The 17,549-nt window shown below is 34.7% G+C and overlaps 1 protein-coding gene across 14 annotated transcripts in view; it reads right to left on the reverse strand.

Annotated features, from left to right (window-relative positions):
* The window catches only part of UTRN (utrophin), a 506,668-nt gene that overhangs the window by 293,797 nt on the left and 195,322 nt on the right, over positions 1-17,549 (reverse strand). For 13 of the 14 annotated variants that reach the window (XM_027084340.1, XM_027084307.1, XM_027084323.1 and 10 more), the window contains 8 exons: positions 17,338-17,499; positions 16,757-16,885; positions 15,914-16,087; positions 14,059-14,214; positions 9,255-9,425; positions 4,965-5,144; positions 2,634-2,762; positions 266-436 (listed from right to left, as the gene is read on the reverse strand). In XM_027084340.1, coding sequence (XP_026940141.1) covers positions 266-436; positions 2,634-2,762; positions 4,965-5,144; positions 9,255-9,425; positions 14,059-14,214; positions 15,914-16,087; positions 16,757-16,885; positions 17,338-17,499 — 1,272 coding nt within the window. The remainder of the gene's footprint in view (positions 1-265; positions 437-2,633; positions 2,763-4,964; positions 5,145-9,254; positions 9,426-14,058; positions 14,215-15,913; positions 16,088-16,756; positions 16,886-17,337; positions 17,500-17,549) is intronic. The other variant, XM_027084370.1, reaches the window with a different exon arrangement.

Here is a 17,549-nt window from a genome sequence, read left to right on the forward strand (position 1 = left end):
AATATTTACTTCCTGCAAAAAAGATGATCCTTCCTCTCATAATTTCAATACTTTGAAACCTTTTCTCTAATGGGTTATTTTCTTTAATACTAATTTCTTATATTCTCTCCTTCATATGCATAATCAACATAAATAAGAACAAATGCTCCAAAGTGATAAAATCATTTTAATTAAAAAACTCTTGATATATATACCATATAATTATCTATCACGTAGCTACATATCTATAAGAAAAATAGTTTTATATACAAACATAATTGCTTACTTTGGCACTTTTGATGTGTTGAGAAACCTTTTCAAAGTTTCTATTCAATTCAGCTAATTTTGGTTCTACAAGCTCCTTGCTTGAGCCTCCACGTGCATTCATCAAAACAACAGCTTGATCACGGACATTTTCTACTTGGAGGTTAGCATCATCCAGCTCAGACAGTAAACGCTAATTGTAAGAAAAACAAAATTATCACGTGGGAAAAATCAAAACCAAACATGGGTGCAATGCTAACTCGAAAGTAAAGGTAGTTTAAATAAATGTCTGAGATTCCTAGTAAGAGATTTCAGTACCATCAATTTGAATAAGAGCTTTTCGTACATTAGGACTCATTCATGTTACATGGGAAGCATTTTCGATCACTACCAGATTGGATAAAACTTTATTTTATGATTGAATAGTCTATAAGATTTATGGTGTCATTTCTTCAACCGTTTTATTCTAAGAGTTGCAAAGCCTCTTGAGGCTGGATAAAGGAATAAGTGGCAAGGAGTAGACTGACTTCTTTTCCCCCTAGAAATACTATTTACCACCATCCGCCTTTCCTTGGTGAAGGTGAACTCATTTGGAAATTAGTCGAATATTATCATTTAGTTTTTAACTAAAATATGCAACAACATTATGCAGTTTCCTCAAGCTAATTTCACAACTGTCATTAAATTCCTTCTCAGGGCTAAGAAAGGAATGCACATACCTGCCTCAATTTCTACTTCATTGGTAAGTTTTTGAAGAGTGTTGGAATTCACTCAAGAGTATGTATGGCTGTAAGTAGATTTTGAATGAAGTCTTAAAAATAAGCTAGCTAATCTGTATGCATCTATAAATTCTGCAGATGTTTTCTTGGTGATTTACGAGAATGAATGATCCAGCAATGCACACAATCAGCTAATACATGGAGCTTAACCCACTGTTGTGAAGAATTTGTGCTTACTTGTTATGGTGGCTGAGAGAAAATAAGTAGTTTGAGGAACTGTTTTTAAATCAGTATATATAGATAGAAACAGGAGAACATCAGCTTAACTATGGAATTTTTAGAACATGTTCTCTCACATCTAAATCTGATTGTAATGAAAAAAAAAACAGCCGTTGCTTGTCTCAAATTTTGCTATCTGTATAGTGATTCTTGAAATTCTCTTTAAGAAAAATCAAGTGGAAAGAAATAAACACTTTGTAAATAAGGCTTGGCTTTCATGAAAAATTGTTTAAAGGTTATGTTAAAAGGATTTAATAAGTTCACTAAAAGTGTAATCGTGGAAATGTGGAAAATGTGGTGAGTAAAGGAAACTACCTCATTCTTCGAAGGTTTTATAGAAGCACAATTAAACACTCTAAAATGGCTTTGTTACATATGAACCATCTGCTGTGAAGGAACTCTATTTGTAACGTCTAAAGGACCTGGAATAATTGTATTTTGCTGGCAACAGACACATGCTTTATTGTTTGCAGGTTCCTCATCAAATCTTTAATTATGCACTGTTTCTGTCATCAATAAACAACTTAAAGGGAAAAAAAAGATTCATTCAAGGATGTCTGCAGAATGTTGAGAAAGTACATTTGTAACCTAGAATTCAATTGTTCATCCATGCCTGACATGACAAAGGGTTCAAAGGAAGGACTGGTGGGGCCTGAGTGGTAAAAAGAAAAGATTCTCGAAGAGGAATTCTTAAAAGCTACGTTTGATCTTCAACTTTGAAACTAAATGTAGAAACACAGGAATGAATAAGGGGTACTCTGGGCACTTTTCTGAGACTCTGGAGCCCCCGAGACAACAATTTCTTCTTTGCTTAACACCACTGAGTAAGGGTATCAAGAGGCTGAGCAAAGTGAAGAGAGAAGTCTGCCAGACTTTGTGCTTCTGAAAAAGTATACTATCTTTTTCATACAGCTGATTCCTCTGCAAAGCTGGGTCAGGGGGCAATATGCAGGAAGAAATGAAAGCCAAATACTCATTGTGAAGTCAGTTTTGCTTTGACTTTCTATACTGCCACCAAATTTTGCAAGTCATTAAAAAAATAACTAAGAATGACCTTTTGTGGTGAACTAATGACCCAGCATTCAACTACCTTGTATGACAAAATGGAGTTTTTTTTATAGCTTATTAAATTGCAATGGAAAAATTTTATTAACAATCACATAATGTGGTATTTTTAGTGCTAATTCTTACAAGAAAGGAACGGAACAAAAAATAAGCTAAGACAAAATACAAAGAGCAAACAAGAAAGAGTTTATCCCACCAACATAAAAGCTAATGAATCCACTGCATGGGAAGCATGTGTGCACAAGTCACTTGGAGCACTCCTCGAGAGAAAGAGAACAGCAAAACCTTCCATTCCCAGAAGTGTTACTGATCCTCTACATTTGCTACCTTCACAATTTCTTCCCGTTTACTTGCTGGCTTTTTTTCTATCTCATCCAATAGCGCTTCAGCTTGATAAAGCCAGGTGCTTATGTGAGCAACATTTCCATCAAATATTTCCAACTGGTTTTGGTGGTTCTAGAAAGGAATTAATAAAATGCTGATACAATCATATGAAATATTTAAGACAATGATCTTAGAAGACATTTAAAAGACCTTCAAAGTGCTAACTGTACGCTGAATTTCAAGAAGAATTTCCACCTTCCTACAAAGCTCTTCCCCAATGGATAAATCTAATTCCTAAAAATGCACACTGTGACTGAGCACTTTTTAATTTTAATTTAGATCTCAATACGATGAAAAGTTGAAGAAGAATAAAAGGTGAAAGTTTCTTTTTTAATTTCATTTTGTTTTAATCCCTATCCGTCATTCTTATATTACAAATAATCTCACCGGCCCCTCCTTGATCATATTTGTTAAAAACTCATTTAAGGAAGTAATAATATTAAAAAATGATTCAAATTTTGCCTGCTCAATGGACTGTAAGTACTTAGAGGCAGGGCCCCTGTTGTTTCACCTCAGTATCGACAGCACTTACCATTACACCTGGAACAGATCTCAGTGATACTTCCTGAAGCAAGGTATAACGTGATTGAGAGAATACATTTGAAAACAGTTAAGTCAGTTAAAACTAGGCAAAACTGCTGAGGCTAAGGCAAGAATGTAGAACTTGATGAAAAAGAGTGGGAGAGCCTTATGATGAAACCAAAAACTTTTAGGAATTGTATTTTATAGGATGAAGGAAACTAAGAAGAAACTTCGAAGAAAAGTGTTTAAAAACAAGGAAACAAATTATTAATCTGTAATATGGAAAAATCATTGAAAAAATAAAATGAGAACCGATAAATCATATGAGCAAAGTTTTGACAGTGGTCTGGATTCTAAGTAAGAAGAATTTATAAACACCAGACTTATTTACCTTGATAAGAGCAGATAAATCAAATGTTCTAATAGGTGTAGAAAGATATTATTTGAAAGGAGAATTTAGAAGGTACAGACTGCATAAGGCAGAAGTAAGGGCCATGAGCATGTGGAATAAAACTAGTTATAATAAAAATGAATATATAAAATATTTAATGAACATATTTTATGAACATATTTATAGCCAAGAATTTCACATTTGTTATTCAACATTTAACAACTCTGTTAGATATGTTCTTTTAATCCCATTTTATATATAGGGAAATTAAAGCTAAGTGACATTAAGTAATTTACCCAAGGTTATGAAGGTAGTAAGTCGCAGATGAACTCTGGACATGAATCTGACAGATCAAGATGTAAACCCACCAGCTTCAATGCCCTACACATTCTGGTTGATTTCAATAAATATCCAAACACACAATAATTTATTTTTCTCTGTTCATATCCATTACCCAGTAATTCTATGAATTTGGAAAGAGTCTTATCTCAGATATATCAGAACAAATAATAATTTATAGATAAGAACTTTTTTTAAGGGAAGAGAAGGTACGGTTGCCATATATTCATTGTTATTATAAAAGGGACAGAAAAACACTATGAAATTAAATGGTCACGATTTCCATGAAATACTGGTTAACAGCGTAGTAGTGTTGTTATAACCAAAGACTAAAAACATATAGCATTTAACAATTACCATAATCATCATAACAATATCTAAAATTGGTTGGTTTAAATATAGTTTTATAAGAGCCCTACATGTTTTACGTCATAATCACAAAAACTGTATGAGGTAGAAATTATAATAATGTCCATTTTACAAATGAGAAACCTGAGACTTAGAGAGCATTTAAGTATTGGGTTGGCCAAAAAAGTTTGTTTGGGTTTTTCCGTAAGATGTTATGGAAAAACCCAAACTAACTTTTTGGCCAACCCATAACTTGACCAATGTCAATCAGTTTGTAGTCAAAACTTTAACTTAGGCCATCAGACACTAGAACTGGTGCCCTTAACTAGTACACCAACATTACAAATATTATATATATAGTTTATAATAGTATGAAAATTAAATACAATATTGTCATTAAAATGTAGCAAGTAAGGTGTATTTACTAAGATATTAAAGTACACATTTCTATGTATATCACAAATGGTTTATTACTTAACAGAGACATGTGAACTCTTTCTAGTTATTATCTTTTCAGAGGAAAAGATAAAATGTAGTCTAATGAAATTAATTCACAAGCAAAACATTATTGTGACAAACAGAAAATAGGATTTGGAATCCTAATCAAAACAGTATTCGTTTATACACAATTAAAGGAGAGAAGATTTCACCATGAAATTCTTCCTGAAACATACCAACAAGGTGTTGCACCAATCCTCCGTCCAGGTGCGAACCCGGCTCCACCCGGCATTAAGGACACAGAGCTTCTCTTCTAAAACAGGCTCACTGCCCTCAATCAAGTTCTGCAGGGCAGCACTACTCTCTGTGATGGTATTTAAATCAGCTTTTCTCTTTTCCAGATCTTTCAGAATATTCTAGAAAATAAAAGTTCCCAGACCTACTTGATCTTTCAGAACATTATAAAAGTTTATACAACCTTCATTTTTAAAAAACTTTTTTTTCACGTATACATGACTCCCTAGATAACTTACACATGTCAAAGGTTCACAAGATTCCACAACTTACTAACATGATGAGAGTTTTAAAGTTTCAAATAAAAATTAAATATTTAATTATGCAAACACCAAAGAATGTAACAAATTTAGATGTGGAAAGGTAATTATTTCATTTATTTTAAGTATAAATTCCATTCCTTACACAACAGCAATTATCTTCATCAAAACTCTAGAAATAATGAATCAGCTCCATCTTCAGTAACTACAAGTGGGCAAAGCAGGACTATCCCAGAACTCAAAATTCTAAGATGACTTAACATATTGTTTGTTTATAAGCATTACAAAAAACATTTCATCTTGTACTATACATCATAGGAGAACTAGCATGCCTAAGCTTTGGTTTTACACTTGTCTTAATATGTAAAGCTAATACTCTAGATGGTATTATGATTACTTGATTTTCACATTCATAAGTTTGACCAGGCAAGGTGTGCAGTCAGAGAATTATAAAGAGAATGTTGGGTTCCAAAATTAAAACTACAAAATTCTTTCAATCAAAAAGTAACATGCATATATCTACCCTACTTCTGTTGTACCTTTTTAGAAAAATATTTAAATGAATCATTTCAAGAAGTTCAAATCTACATTTAATCTCACATCATTAAATCACATTTTGAAAGGCATAAAAACTACAAATTCACAAGTGAGTCAAGGTATAAGGACTCATCTGGCCACATCAATTACTGGTATTTTTATAAAGACACTGAAATATTTCTCTCAAGTGTTCTCCAGCAGGGAGAGGAAAAAACAAAAACAAAACAGAATACCCACAGCCATGCTCTCTGCAGTTAATAAGTTTCTGCATTCCTTCAGTGGCTATGCACTGATTGACTACAGTAGTCTTTAAAAACTATAAGAAATAATTAACTACAAGCAATTAAATGTAAACAGTACACACACTATGTTAATAGATTTTATTGTAAAGAAAATGGCTACGTTGAAAATAATGATTTTTAAGCTATGGAATAAAAACATTAAGTTCTAGAATGCAGATGCTATTTAAATTTTGCATTGAAAATAATTTTACATAATATAGTGGAAATTCATTAAAATATTTTGAAATATGCATGTTTCTTAAATCTGACAACACAACATTGAAAAAATGGGTGATTATGTTACATACTAATGTTTCATTTGGTTTACTCTAGTGAAGAGAATGTGCTATGAATTCATGATTTGTATATACCATCTTCATTATTTCAAATCTGAAATAAGATTAAATGGGAATTTAAGAGTGAATAGTTCCAGAAGAAACAAACATCATATTTACTGTCTTTACCTTAAAAATGATGAGAATCAACTGAAAAACTAATTGAATTTATGTGAGTGCACAGATTGATGATTAAAAATTAAATATGCAAAAATTGGTATCGCTTATGTACCAACCATAAGAAATTAGTAAAAAAAAAAAGAAAGAAAAGCATACTTCATACATACCAATAAAATAAAATAAATATGTAGGTATAAACTTTTTTGCATACATGATAAAGTTTACAAAGAAAAAAACCAAAGCATTATGTAGGGATGTAAGGGAATGTGGAGGGGGAAATGAGACATTCCATGTTACTAAAAAGACAAATATAACAAAGATGTCAATTCCCCTCAAAACAAATTTATAAATTCAAGGCAATTCAAATCGAAATTTCTAACAATTTTTCTAAGAATTTGAGAGTAATAATTCTAAAATTCATATGAGTATATACAAAAGAAGAAGCATAAAGTCAGGAAATCCTGTCTTTAACTACATGTTAAAATATAAAGCCACGTAGTTAAACAGTTGAAGAACATTTCAGAGGGTCAGATCAGTGAAGCAGAAAACAAAGCAAAGTAACAGGTAAAAAGAATATATGAATTGAGCTTGTCAAATCAGTGGGGAAAGGATAATTACACAATAAATAGTGCTGAGATAACTGGTAAACTATTTGGAATAAAAGGTTAGAGCCTTACCTCATTATATACACCAAACTAAATTCCAGAAGGATTTAAAGCATTAAAGGTAAAAAGATGAAACTATAAAAGAGCTAGAAGAAAATATAAGTAAATAATTATATAACTTTTGAGTAGAGTTGGCCTTTCTAAGCACTAAAGGCAGAAATAATTTTTTTAAAAAGCATTGTATTATTTAAAAAATATATAATAAGTTTTAAAAAAACATACAAAACAGAAAAGAAACTACAGTGGCAAAGAACAAAATAATTTTGTACCAATACACAACACGCTAAGCATTAAGAACTGTAACAGGTAAAGAGTTCTAAATTAAAAGACCAAGCTGTGATAGAAGCTACAAATGGCCTATAAACTAATGGAAAATGTTCTAATTAAATAACCAAAACATGTTATTTGCCTACCGTTGTCAAAAGTGTAGTTAAAACAAGTAAGTAGGAATTCTCACTCATAGCTGCTGGGTACATTTCTGAAGGACAATTTCATAACAGGTATAAGATGTTAAAATGGATATATCCCTTGATCCAATATTTTTAGAGGGAATTTATCCTCAGGAAGTAATTAAGAATGTATGCTATGATTCAGCCACAAGTATTTTTATTCATCACAGCACTTTTTACAATAGTGAAAATTGGTAATAATTTAAATGGACATGAATGGAGGAATGGGACAATAAAAAATAAAATATACAATGAATACTGTTCCTATCTCCCATGTGTGACACAAAAACACTTGTAGGTAAAGGAAAATGTTAAAGATGTAAGGCTTTTCAAGAAGGTCATGAAACACTAGATACAATTCTGTTTTAAATATATGCTTGTGCCTGCATGTCTATATGTGCCTATAAAAAACTGAAATGATAACAGGGTATTCTTTGATTAGAGATGATTTTTGCTCCTGTCTTTTTTTTGTACTACACTATGCAAATGTTATTCAATTTGCTTATGTGACTTATGGTGCTATAAGAAAATAATGGCTTTCAAAGTGTATTGTAGAAAGAAGATAATATTTCCTTGAAAAACTTAAATTTAACAAAAATAAAGTTTGGTGCCTTTGGTTGGCATTCATCCACCATAACTCATGAACTCCAGTGTTTTTCACTTCCTTTATACATTTCTTTTCGCTTCACACAGCCCATGGCAATTACACTTTTCATGAGCTATTTTCTAAACTGAGAACATTCTTCCTAGTGATTAATACCTTGACTTTCTTACAACAATTATCTCCAAAGAAGCATTCAAATTAAGGAGCTGTATTATCCCACGACCTCATAGCACCTCCTCTTCACTCCCCATAAACTGACACCTGTAGAGAATGTTAAAACTGATACCTGCAGCTTTATACAAAGTTCTGTCACAGGATTAATCATTTATTTTCAGCACTTATCTCTAGTACCCGTGCTTCTTTCTTAGAAAATAAATTCAGGAAAAGAATGCTTCAGTCAAAAGAAAAACTATCAATATTTTGTGCTTCATTCAAGTCTTTTTCCACGTCAAAAGACAGAACTAGCAAATCAACTCTCTGATCTCTGCGATTTCTAAGTAACAACAGGGCTAGAGAAAACTCTTGGATCTTTTATTGATTTTTTTGAAAATTCCGTTCCTATGCTCTTTACACCAGTTAGTTTGCAATAGAAAGATTAGTTACTGGTACAAAAGTTACTATAGAAGAATTAATAAATGAATTCAGCACAATACTTTGTGAAGAATGAATACTCAAAAAATGTCACTGCTTTTGAAGGTGATAATTATAATATTTTCAAGTACCACCTAAGCATAATGACTACAAAGCCCTCGGTGATGAGCCATGTGAGTTTTAACGCTTTCGGAATCAAGATAAAAATATCTTCTGAAGATAGTTGTTTTTAAAATATTCTTATTCATTCTTAGGACAGAGACATGGAAAAAAGACAAGACTATGTTTTATATGAAATGGAGAGAAATGACATCTACCCAGATTTCCCTGATCAAAATGCCACAAATTACATGGGCATAATATTGGTGGTTCACCTGAACTACAACTTACTTTAGCCCAGGAAATTTCTGTATCCAAGTCACCAAGCAAACTTTCTGAAGTGGATTTCTGTACCAATTCAGTTTCAGTAACAGAAAGCCATTCAGAGAGAGAAGCAGCCTCTTTCTTCATTTTCCGAGCCAACTGTGATGCTCTTTCTAGATCCTGTTTTCCCTCTGTCACCTTAGAAAAAAAAAAAAGAGCACAAGAGAGATCAACATAGTGGGAATGAATCAGAGCACTAACTAAAGACCCAAACAGATTCATATTTAACCCCCAAGACAGACCTAACCTTTATCTCTGGCACCTAGAATCACACTATTCTTACTTTTCTGCAGGGGGGACAATATACTGTAGTAGTTACATGTCAGGCAGCCCTGAGTTTTCACCTTAGCTCTCCACTTACTTCCTAAGAGACCTTGGTGGAGGTTCAGCCCTCAAAAGGTTGCTATGAGTTTTCAGTGAAAAAAAATACATACACGAAGGGCTTGACCCAGTCCCTGCAGCAAAGTTAAGAAATCAATGAATAGTTCCTTTTATTATTTTGAACAGAAGATGCCTTAAAATCCTCTCAATGAGGGATTCTGTTTAGAAAACACACTTAGAAACACACAGATATTCTAGCAATGTGAGGGGGAAATAGCAAGATTTTTTACAATCATATGTTTTACGATTAACCACTTAACGTAAAATACAGTAAATGGCTATGCAACATAAACTTTTATTATTATTTTGCTCTTACTGCTGTTGACGGAAAGCAAAACGAACTGAACTGACACTTACCAGGTCAGCTCTCGTATTGTGCTAACAAATCTACACGTCATACAATAAAACCCTGTGAAAGGCACTATGTTTTCCATTTAACAGAACAGGACAGTGAAGCTTAAAAAGGTTAAGGCCATAACCAGGGTGGCATGACCATCAGATTGAGGCTGGTCTGACCCTTTGCATTACATGATGGTACTCTCAAACTAAAGTCATTCACAACCTAACACTGAGTTGACACTTTAAAGGATGTCACAACACAATACATACAGAAAACATGTTCTCCCTTTCATGTGCACAGATGTATAAGTGATAACATTACCTAAGTAGTACAGTGATAGGTCATGTATGGGAAGAAATTGTTTTAGATGATACAAAATTTCTTAGATATAAAAACCAAATTTTCTTAATAAGTAAAATGGGATTACATTTCTTTTTTACTGGTCCCATAGGTTCAGTTTTACTCTTTGATGTCTCAAGGATTGATTATTATTAAATTCCTTCTTAAAAGTGAAATATTTTTCTATGGAGTTTAATTAAAATTCATGACTCTAAATTAATAGTACTTCAATGCAGACTTCAGGAGACAAATACTTGAATTCTTTTAAAAGATGATATGATACTTATCTGACTTTGACATGCCCAGGTAGCTACACAATTACCATAAAACAATGCTACCAAAGATTTCTGTAAACCAGGAAGAAGATAATTTAAGTTTCAACTTATAACAATTTACACTCTTCTCAGCCTCATCAATACATTTTAAGATGTACTGCATATTGAATTAGGCCATATCAAGTTGTAAATCTTTTTTTTTCTTTTTTTTGGCCACAGGGCATGTGGGATCCTAGCTTCCTGATCAGGAATCAGGGATCAAACCCATGCCCCCTGCAGTGGAAGTGCAGTCTTAACCTCTGGACCACCATGGAAGTCCCTCAAGTTGTAAATCTTCTACATAACCATTTATCCCTTCTCCCTCTTGAATATGCAACCATTCCCTCTCAATAGGATCATTCCCACCAGGTCTGAAACATACTCAAATGTCTGTCTCTCCGTTTCTCTCTCTCTCTCTCTCTCTCTCTGTCTCTCTCTCTCTCTCTCACACACACACACACACACACACACACATTTCCTACTTTGGTCCCACCTCCCCTAACGACTTCCCTCTCTCCTACCTTCCCCATACAAGTTCTCAAAACCATCTCTCACCTCCCACACATACTTCAAGCCATGACATTCTAGCTTCTATCCCCATCACTCCACAGAAATTGTCTTTCCTAAGTTCAGTAATGACCCCAATGGCAACAGATCTAATGGACATTTTTAAGTGGATGTCATATTTAACTTTCAATAATATTCAAAACAGCAGCCTACACTCATTCTCATAATGCCCTCCTTCCTTTGGCTTCCCAGACCTAGCACTTTCCTGGTGTGCTACCACTTCTTGCTACTTACTGTGGTTCTGTATATATATAAAATATATGGTTGCACAATGTGAATTTTTAAGGTGCATAATATGATAATTTGATACACATACATTGTGAAATGAGCACCACAGTCAAGTTAATTAACACATCCGCCATCTCACAGAGTTATCTTTTTTTTTGTGGTGAGAACACTTAAGATCTACTTTCTTAGCAGATGTCAAGTTTACAATTACGGAAAACAGCATGGCGGCCCCTCAGAAAAATTAATAAAGAACTACCATATGATCCAGCAATTCTACTTCTGGATATATAACAAAGGAAATGAAATCATTATTTTAAGAGATATCTGCACTCCCATATTCGTAGCAGCATTATTCACAATAGCCATTGATAAATGAATGGATAAAGAAAATGTGGTATACATATGTATATAAATATATATGTGTGTGTGTATACACACACACACACACACACACACATATACACACACATACATATATACTTTAGTTTCTTTTACAAGCTCATCTTCCTCAAATTCCCTTCTAAATGAGGTAATCCCTCAAGACTGAATTCAGGCCCTTTTCTTTTTTCACTACATCCTCTCCCTAAATAATTTCATCATCACTGAAAACTTAACCACCTCTATGCAGATGACTCATAAAATTTATATCTTCAGCGAGCCCAGATATATTCTCCAGACTTGAATAACTTTGTGAATATCTGACATATGCAATTAACTCTCTCAAAGGCACTTAAAATGTCAACATGTCCAGTACTTGCTTATGATTTCTCCACACGTCTGCCTTTCCTTCCAGTGCCCCGTCCCAGTGATGGCACCATGATTTTCCACATGATCAAGCCAGAAACCCATGAGTCATCCTTCATCTCTTGCTCCTGCATCCCCACATCAAATCCTTTACCAAGTCCTGCTCATTTCACTTCCTAAATATGTCTTTAAAAAATCGGCTCATACCATCTCCACTGCTCCAAACTAGTTCAAACACCATCATCTCTCACAAAGAGCGTAACAATGACTTCCAAACTGGTCTTCTCACATCCATTCTTGCCTCTCTGCAATCCACCCTCCAAACTGCAGTGGGTGATCTTTTAAAAAACATATATCTGAGCATGTTTTCTCCCTGCTAAAACCCTGCCATAATTGCTCATTGCTCTTAACACAGAGATTAAAACCTTTACCACAAATTCTAAGATACTGGTCGGATCTGGTCTCATCCCATCTCTCCAACACCATGTTCCCACACTTGCTGTCTCTGCTTTAACCACACAAAAGTACCGTGCTGCCTCCTGCCACAGGGCCTTTACACATGCTGTTCCATCAGCCTCGGAAGCTTCTCCACTGGTTTCACCCAGGCTACTCCTATTCATCCTTCGGATCTCAGCTCATGCACCACTTCCTCTAACCCAGACTGGACCAAATCCCCCTTTACATATACTCCTAAAGCACTACATACATTCCTTCATTACACTTCGGGCTGATAATCTGACATTACTTTGCATGGCTACTTGATTAAAGTTTTCTTCTTTTATTTCTCTCAGTTCCATTAGGCAGAGAGATAATATGTTTTTGCTTATCACTGTATCTCTAACTGCCTGTATAACTCCTCACACACAGTAAAGTCCCAATTGTGTTGAATGAGAAAATGACTTAACTCCAAAACCATAATTACAGTTAGAGATCTGTTGTAAAACCAAACACACCAATGCCCAATTAATAAATACAATAATATTTCACAAATAACTTCAGTTGTGTAATATACAAAGAAGTTCTAACATATGTGTTTCAGATGTGCAGTGTATCAAATTGATACACAATGTATCACACCAGTAATCTAATCTTGCAGAAGTGTGGTCCAAATTGCCCAGGAAATGTAGGACTGTTCTTTCTTACTAATCTGAAAATGATCACAAAATTTCAGCTAGTATTTGCTGGGCTTATGTAGAAACTTCGTTAATATTTAATAACCAAAGAAGGGTCTAATGTATTACCTAATACAGCTTTTCAATATTGATGAGAAGGTTTCACTTCCACACATTTTTTATTTGTTTCTTTTTTTGTTTTATTTTGTTTTTGCTTCTCTGGTTTCAGGGCAGAGAGTCTCAGTAAGAGAAGATGTTAAGCCTATTGGATCCAGTTGGTCACTCACAGTAAAGGGCCTAACAACTTCCCCATGAATTCACTAAAATGCCCGAATTATAGATGTTTCTTGAAAGGATTTCAAATCCTGATAGATTAATATGAACTTCCTATCACTATTTATTAAGAGTCCTAATGTTTTTAACATTTCTCAGTAGATTATTCAATCTAGAAATCCAAGGACCAATAACTTGAGTTTATACAGAGACTATTATTTGTAGAGTTTCCTTAGAAGAACTTATGAAAAGTCAGTAGCCATTGAAAACACAGAAATTAACCTGGATTAAATATTAAAAATACATTTCTGTGTAACTATTCATCATTGTAATAGTAACACATACATGTAAAGAAATATAATAAAAATTATTGTCATAAATGAAAACATATATTATTAATGCCATAAAATTCAAATATGCTTTCTCCCAGAAGTGGAATGTTAAGAGGCGGGCAGTGCACTTGCTCTGCTCACCTGGGCACCCAGGTCATTGTAGAGAACCTTCAGAGAAGTCAGCTGCTCATCCATCCCCTTGGGGTTGTCAGTTTGCTGCTTCTGGACAATGTGCCTTCCTGTTTTGATTACAGTCTCCACTTCAAGCTTGACTTCACTCAAAATTTTATAGAGTTTCTTAAAAATAAAGATGACAAATTTTACATATTAGTGAAAACATGCCAGCTGGAACCATTTCAGAACATGGCTTACAAAGATTGACAGCTAAGAACTAACTATGGAGATCAAAGGGCTTTATCTTTCCCAGATCTGGTTCAAAGGATGAGTAAAATGAAATCAAGGCTGTAATGACTTTTTAAAATCAGATAAGAAAACACACTCACAGAGGTTATACTTGTTTTATTAAAAAAGAAAAAAACTCAAACATGTATCTTAAAGGTTTATGAAAGTACTTGATAATACGAACATATTTCCTACATAAAATGGGAAAATGTTAGGACTAAAACCTGAATGTCTAACACTTTTTAAATTACATTTTTTAAAATCCTAAATGCTATTACAAGAAAAAAGGCAACACTGGCTATTTCTGGCTGTTGGCATTTGGAAGTATTAAGATTCATTTTTTTTCTTACAATTCTCTGAAGTACCAAGTCTACCACAATGAGTACATATTGATTATACAATGAAAAGACATATAAAAACTAAATACATCAAGATGTATATAACCACAGGAAGTCGAAGTTATGTAGGTCAAATTCAGAGCTGCCCTCATCCTTGTTACTTTAAAACTAAAAAGCTGTATTCTGGGCAGGTTCTCTTATCTCTATGCATCATAATCTTGACGTGAAACACCTCATGTGGCACTGTCACATAATAACAGACCATTGGACTAAGTTACACAAAGTCAAGGACAGTGCTTGCTCTGTTGATCTCTATATCTCAGTAAATAAATATTTACATTCATACGTGCACGTGCGCACGTGTTATATATAAAAATTCATCCTATTTTTTCATTCTTCCACCCATTCAAGCTTTCAAGTAATCAAACAACCTTCCGTATGCAACAGACACGTGGAGACTGCAATTTTGAAAAGCACAAAGGACTCTTCCCAGACTTTTCTTAGCTTAACTTGTGTCATGTTCAGTTTTTTTCATGATTCTTTCCAAGCAGAACACTAGTTCTACGACTGAACATGCTTGGCCACGTTATTTTTAAATTTCTATGCAATTGAATTTTAAAGTTCAAGACTAAAACAGTAATAAGGCCTTTTAAATAATTTCTTCTTTTACATTCTAGGTTTAAACTTTGATTTAAAATTTTATTTTCCTAGAGAATGATTTTTTATGCTATAATATTCCTGACATCCATTCTAAGTATAATTTCTTCTTTCACACTTTAGGTTTAAACTTTATAATTTAAAATTTTACTTTCCTTGCGAACACATTTGTCGTACATTGCAATATTCCTGACATCCATTCTAAGCATGGTTCGTCTAGCTAACTCAAATCTATCCTTTAAAATTTAGCTTATTAGTCACATTCTGCCGAAGCCCTCCCTAACTTCATCCTGTGATTAAGATGTATTTTCTTCATTTTTTTGTAGCCATGTTATACACTTGTTTGTTCCAGTTTCCTTATCATTACACTGTACTAATTGATTTTACTCTCTGCAGGCTATCTCTCTCCTATCTCTTCTAAAGTCCTGGGAGGAAAGGACCACACTTCTAATTTTTTAACCTGTTTTTCATAATTTATTCCTATTCTTAGCACACTTTAGACTGACAATTATTGAACAAACCATGTACATAAGCGCTACATGAAGCCATATCACTGACGGGAAAACCCACTGGACACATTAACCACCCAACGGCCTCACCATACACTTGTCCAGGTGGGTCTGTATGACATCAGGGTCCACATTCTTCACATCCAGAACATGAAGTTCTGCTTTCACACCATCCAACACACGCTTGCAGTCAAGCATGCGCTGTTCAAAGTTAGCAGGTTTCTGGAAAAGCTGGAACTTTGTGGACACCTCTCGAAGTTTCCTCTGTTTGCAGAAATGAAAATAATAAGCAATTCACATCAGAATGATAATCTTTCTCAGCAGACAATATTAGCATAACACATACTGCTAGAAGGCTGTAAAATAAAGTAACAATAAAAACATTCTTTAAAGGAACTTAGTGAGGTTGCCCAGTCGCCTTGGGGGACTGCACAGCCCAGTGTCCTGAATTACTTGACACTCAGTGTCTCAGTCTGAGATAAAATGAAAGGCTAAGCTAGCCTTGCTGGAATTAAAACTGCATTAATTTTCTTACCTGTTTTTAAAACACAATTCAAGAACCTAGAACTCACAATGCCCTTCATCACAAGGTCAGAGTGAAGGTCAGTCTGCATCCCCCATTGAGGGGCTAAGTGGTACTGCATCCCATGCACTCAGCCTGCCCAGTGTACCAGCCATACCAGTACAGATGGAGGCTCTGCGTCAAGGGAAAAACCTATACAAAGCAAACATCTAAATCTAGATTGCTCTCTCTTCTCAACTCAACTAGAAAACTCAGATCCAATAGTTTCCAGTGCACCTTCAACACATCACTCCCATCCAACTCTTTACATCACAGAGAAGACCAAAGGCATCCAAGTCGTCAGCTCTTTCTCATTTTCTTTTTATGCCCAACAGGCTGAAAAGTAAAAGGAAGCTGCTCTCCCCCTTCACCTGCAGCACATCCATCTGACTTCCTCCTCTGGCAGTCCGGCCTTCTGGGGAGGTCGGAGGCTGAGAACGTGTGTTTCTTCTCAGCTCCTCTAGGGTTAGCTCGTGGGCTGAGATCTCCGCTTGGATTTTCTACAAAGAGATTAGAAAAGGGAGAGAATGTCTGTTTTTTTTTTTTTTTAAGTTTCATAGAGTCATACAACAGATAAGAATATATTGACCCCTATCCATGCTTTAATAAGTGTGCGTATAATAATAATATGGGCCACCTGTATCGCAGGACTGCTGTGTGCTGTGCACAAAGGTCTTTGTATTTGTCACTTCAAATGTTCGCCACTTATTTATAAAGAGGGAATTTCCCCAGTTTCATAGCTAAGAAAATTATAATTTTTAAATGGTGATCATTTGCCATTATCTCACATAAAAACCCTGAGAACCCCCAAACCCACATGCTGCCCTGTAAGTAAGGCCGGCCTTTCTCACTCTCGGTTGGGATGGCAGAAGGAGCTGGTGCCCTTGCAGGTGAGGAAACGATTACATATGCTCTCTTTACGACCTTATTGCCCTCACATCCATGGCAATACCTGGGCTTCCTGAGGAACTTGGAAGGCATCTATCCTGTCGGTCAAGTACGTTGTGAGCTGCTTGTCCAACTCCCCTAAGCTCTCCTGCAAGACCTGAAGCATGTGGTTAGTTTCACGCAGGACCTGGAGTTGCTTTTCCAAAGAAATCTGCTTGCTCTCTGCCTACAGGGGGAAAAATTTACCCATTAGTCGCTCAGCACAAATATAAACAG

This window comes from Aethalodelphis obliquidens, unplaced genomic scaffold (genome assembly GCF_003676395.1).
Source record: "Aethalodelphis obliquidens isolate GAN/ISIS:26980383/991018 unplaced genomic scaffold, ASM367639v1 scaffold3, whole genome shotgun sequence".
NCBI classification, from domain to species: Eukaryota; Metazoa; Chordata; class Mammalia; order Artiodactyla; family Delphinidae; genus Aethalodelphis; species Aethalodelphis obliquidens.